Source organism: Pteropus alecto, unplaced genomic scaffold (genome assembly GCF_000325575.1).
Source record: "Pteropus alecto unplaced genomic scaffold, ASM32557v1 scaffold39, whole genome shotgun sequence".
In the NCBI taxonomy this organism is placed as follows: Eukaryota; Metazoa; Chordata; class Mammalia; order Chiroptera; family Pteropodidae; genus Pteropus; species Pteropus alecto.
In genome coordinates, this window is record NW_006443568.1 from 5382189 (window position 1) to 5386744 (window position 4556).

The window sequence follows — 4556 nt, forward strand, 5'->3', positions numbered from 1 at the left end:
GGGGGTCGGCATCTCCGGAGATGGGTTCGCATTTAGGTGACTAAACGCAATAGCCTCATCTCGTTTGAAGATCCCAGTCCGAGATCCTATGGGGAGAATCCTGTGTCTTGCCCACCCGCCCCGCACCTGCAGCACCGACACCTTCCGAACCAACAGCTCCGGCTCCATCCGGGTATCAACTGCCCCGCGAGACTGCTGGCGCCTGCGCAGTGCGTCACTAGCACGCGCCGCGCGCAGGTCCCGCCCTCCCCGCCGTCTCCAGAGCAACCTTCACCTTCCAACGGAGCTGGGCGCATCCGAGAGCCTGCCCCCAACTCTCACTACCTGAACGGGCCCCGGAGATTCCAGCCTCCCGCAGCGGGTCCTCCCAAGCCAAAAGTGTGTTGCATAGGAGTGTATCCGCGGAGGCCAGGGCGCCTCTGCCGAGTAAAAGCGCAGCACGGAGCCATTTTCTTTCTTTCTGGTTTAATTCCAGCCAATGCCCCCCTCCCCATAGCACCTGGGGGGCTCTGGAATACGCAATCGAGTCCGTAAAAAGTCCCAGTTTGAAGAGAATGAGAGCAGGCATTCTGGGCCTGGGTCCAACACCTACACAGCTGATTGCTCCTCAGGCTCCGCGTTCTCAGCCAGGTGCAACTTCTGTCTGTGCCAGTCAAGGATTGTGATGCTTTGGATCCCAGTCTTATCTTCCCATCTTGCACAGGCTTAGTTTCCCCAAGTGCGCAAAGGGGCTATGAAAGGGTCTTTGGGGCGGTCAGTGGTCTGAGGTTGCAGTGTTCTCCTGCCCTTTTTTCTAGGTAGCTTACCCCCTTCTCTTGGGCTAGATCCTGCAGATGCGTGCACTCGCACTATTTCTGACTAGGACTAGGTGGGGAGATAATCTAAATCAGTGAAAATTGAGTGCTGAAAGAGTAGTAAGACATCAGACAAGCTTTGCCATGGATTGGTGTCACCTAAAGTACTTGCAAAGATTTTAAGTAGGTAAAACATTCTCTGCAACCACCTTTCTCCTAATATTTGGGGAGTTCTTTCTGCACTCCTTTTCCTGGGTGGGGGAAGTCTGTGGCTAATTCTGACTCAGGACAAAGCAGTGGGGATATTGGTTATATAAAAATACTCCTGGAGGGTGGTGGGGAAGAAGAAACTGAATCCATTTCTGGGAGCCCCTGTACACACATTTACACTGTCAGGTTCCCTGGAAAGGATACATAGAATTACTAAGATCTTCCAGCTGTCAAGAGAAAGAGGTTTCTGTCAGGAGGGGCACCAGGCTGAACCCCAGATGCTCTGGGGGCCATCTGGTGGAGGTTGAGGGGCCTAGAGTTCTTGGCTGCATGCATCTCCAGCTTTTTACCCAGCAGCCAGTAATGGCCTTAGGAGTATGTCCCTCCCCCATCCCGATGCCCCCCCAGAACCGAAGCATCCAGCCTGACCTACATTGCTAAGCAGCTGGTCCAGGTTTCGGTCGGCCATCGTCTTCTTCTGCTCCTCAGGCAGCCCCCCAGTGACTCCATCCTCTTCTTCCTCCTCCTCTTCCTCCTCCCCACATACATCCAGACTGAAGTGAAGCCGGGCCAGCTTCTCTTGCATCTCCCGCACGTGCTCCAACTGCTCAAAGGAGCATTCCTTCCCTGGATAGCCCCTGTCTGAGCCTTGGGAGCAGGTCTGAGACTCTGGCCCCAGCCATACCCCAGAGACCAGGACCTCCAGCCCCAATTCACATACCTTTTAAGCCTAGCCCCTAGAACTCACCGAAGGCCTGCAGCCGGCCGGAATGAAAATCATTGAGCAGGTTAAGCAGTCCCCCCTCCATCTCATAGACATCGGTCACCTCAGTCAGGAATGAGTGCTGTAGCGGGGTGCCTGCAGAGCCGCCCCCACCTCCAGGGAGCACTGGGCGGCATTTCTCCTTGCCAACCCTGGGTGGGGCGGACACGACCAAAGTCACAGTGTGGGGGCAGCCAAGTACTCCTAGGTCTTTTGTGCCATCTGTCTATGTACTAATTCATCTTCCTATCTACTCACCAACATAAATGGATCTTTGTCCTTCTGGCCCTGCCCTGGGCACCAGGATTGGTAAAGGAAAGGGAGCACAGCACGTAAGAGGGGCTGAGGGTAAGAAGTCAGAAGAAGTCTTTCTGCCAATGATACAGCCAGAGCCATGACTGGAAAGGGGCTCCTGGGTTCCTTTCTGAGCTCCCCACTCATCCCTCCCATGACCCTGGATGTATTACTTGTCTTCACTGGTCCTCAGTGCATTTGGGGGCAGTTACTCCCTTATTTCCATGAGAGCCATCTTACCTCAACCCAAAATATCTTTGTCCCTTTTCTATTTGAAAACTGTTTTGAATTTTTCATTGCCCTCAAGATAACATTAAACGACCTTCCCTGCCTGGCTCCCACCCCCACCCCGACCCTGCTTCTGTAATTGCATTTCCTCTTATTCCTGCCCTGGCTCTGAGCTTCAGCTATACCCACTGTGGCTGTCCCTAAACATGTCCCTTAGGCAGGGAGTATCAAAGCCACTGGGAAATATAGCAATTGGAGAAAGAACACACACTGACACATAGGGTAGGATACAAATTTCCAATCATTAAAAAAATTAAGCAGAGAATTCAAATTGAACACCTGAATATCCCCTCATCATTTCTTGCCCCATGATATTCCAGGGCCACCAAACCACCTGTGGTTCTTGGAACCTTCCAGGCAATATTTTTCTTCTATACTTATGCCAGCCAAACCCCTCAGATCATTCCCCCTCCAGTGTGCCCACCAGCCTTCTCCAGCTCTCACTTCCTGACAGGCAGTGCCGCTCATTCCCTGCTTTGAGGTGCAGCATCACATTGTGTGATCCCAGTGGCCCACCTGGCCTTTTCCCCACAGAGGTGAGGGTAGGGACAGGGTCTGAGCATCTTGAGTTTTCAGGGGCCAGCTGGAGCAGCCCCAGGGAAGGCATCAATTATTGCTTAGTAAGTAAAGGCTAGGGCTCCCTTTACCTCCCTGACCATAGGGCTCAGCCCAGAGTTGGGAGTTCCTCCCTCCTTGCCCTGCTTTCCTTCTATACCCACCTCTTGAACTTGGTCCGCTGCTTGGGGGAAGGCAGATGAGGGAGGCCCAGGGCCAGAGAGCCACTGTGGCTGGTGGGCACAGGGACCCTGCGGAGTGTTCCTGGGGCCACAGCTGGCTGGGTCAGGCAGGGCTTGGGACTCCTTTTCTTCTTCTTGTCCTCCATCAATCCTGGCTGGGCCTCAGGCCCTGGGAAGGAGGCAGTCCCACTGAGATGTGAGGGGCAAAGTCAGCCCTTCATACAGCAAATCATGCGAGCTGCAAAGGAAAGGCCCTAGGGCCTTCCAGCTGTCCCCTCATCTGTCCAGTATGGGCAGGGCCTGATGCCAGCACCTACTACTGGGGTCATGGATGTGTATTTGAAGGACCTTCCAAGGCCCATCTAGGTCCTGGCCTGCTCTCCAGCCCTGCCAGAAAGGGCTGAGCCAGATGCCATTCTCCTGAGGCTGTTGGAGTTTCCTGTCTCTGTTGCTGGGGGGACGGAGCTGGCAGAGGAAATGTGGAGGGAGACAGGGTGGATGTGAACTGGCAGGAGCCCAGCTAAGGATTAGGGGTGTCTTAACCAGGCCTTATTCTATTTATCTACTGCCTAGGCAGATGCCGACAAACCCTGTCAGCACTGGAGGTGACCAAGGTATGGGTAGGGGTGCCTGGGAAGACCTGTGGTAAAGCACTAACTCCTATGCCCCAGTGAGAGAAGCCTGGGCATGCATATGGGGCAGGGCTCAGTGTGGGAGTTTCCCCCACTGAAACACTGGCATCCCTCCTCCTCCATCCACTCCCAACCGCAAACACCAGGTCACTCCCTGAAGTTCCCTGGAATGTGCTTCCAGCCACTTCACCCGCCCCACTCGGAAAGTCTCTGCTTGGCTTCAGCTGGGGTGGGTGGTCAGCAACTGGCTGCCGTGGCCCCAACAATGGCTGGCCTGTGGCTGGCACTGCTCGGCCTCCAGTCCGGCCCTAGCCCCTAAGCCCAGGTCGGCTGAGGTCCTCCCTAGGGGGGTCTGGGAGCCCTTTCTGTAGGTTTTCCTGAGCTGGTGACTCCAGGCTGCCCCCACCAAGCCTGATTCTGCACTCTGGGTTGGTGGTGGAACTGGGGGCATAAGCATTTAAATTGGCACATGGCTGGCTGGCACTGAGGGGTGTGGTGGAGGGGACAGGGAGCATGTCATCTGCCTCGCCCTGCAGTGGGGCTTGACTCAGTTAAGGACTTGACAGAAGAACTAGAACAGGAGCTCCTGCTCCCCAGGAACTGCTGGGGGCGACTTGGATCTATTTTTCACTCTCAGTTCCCAAAGCCATGTGCCAAATGGATCGCTCACCCCGGGAGCCAGGATCCCAAATGGAGCATCAGACCCGTGTCATTTGCCCCCGCCCCCTCCTGAAGGGGGCAACTGACCTGTAGGTTTGGGGTCCGGAGTGATGTTTCTGTGCGGGTTCCTTCTCCCTCAGCACTCTCTTACTAGGGAACCGAAGGGGTGGAAGCTGAG

The 4556-nt window shown here is 55.1% G+C and overlaps 2 protein-coding genes across 4 annotated transcripts in view; both read right to left on the reverse strand.

Moving 5' to 3' along the window:
- The window catches only part of IQCC (IQ motif containing C), a 3439-nt gene extending 3130 nt beyond the window's left edge, over positions 1 to 309 (reverse strand). For both annotated transcript variants that reach the window (XR_003043809.1, XM_015598796.2), the window contains exon 1: positions 127 to 309. Coding sequence is in view for 1 of the 2 variants with exons in the window: in XM_015598796.2 (XP_015454282.2) it covers positions 127 to 168 (42 nt within the window). In the remaining variant the exon portion in view is untranslated. The remainder of the gene's footprint in view (positions 1 to 126) is intronic.
- A 139-nt stretch (positions 310 to 448) lies between these two features.
- On the reverse strand, positions 449 to 4556 carry CCDC28B (coiled-coil domain containing 28B). 2 transcript variants are annotated; one of them, XM_025041301.1, is made up of 6 exons: positions 4466 to 4556; positions 3069 to 3275; positions 1753 to 1919; positions 1438 to 1631; positions 1209 to 1231; positions 449 to 643 (listed from the first exon to the last, which is right to left on the reverse strand). In XM_025041301.1, exons 2-6 carry the CDS (start codon positions 3230 to 3232, stop codon positions 589 to 591), a joined length of 603 nt encoding a protein of 200 aa, XP_024897069.1. In that variant the 5' UTR covers positions 3233 to 3275; positions 4466 to 4556; the 3' UTR covers positions 449 to 588. The 2 variants fall into 2 exon arrangements, with proteins under 2 accessions (XP_024897069.1, XP_024897070.1); XM_025041302.1 differs by lacking the exons at positions 449 to 643; positions 1209 to 1231 and adding an exon at positions 650 to 1195 and having other exon boundaries at positions 1438 to 1652.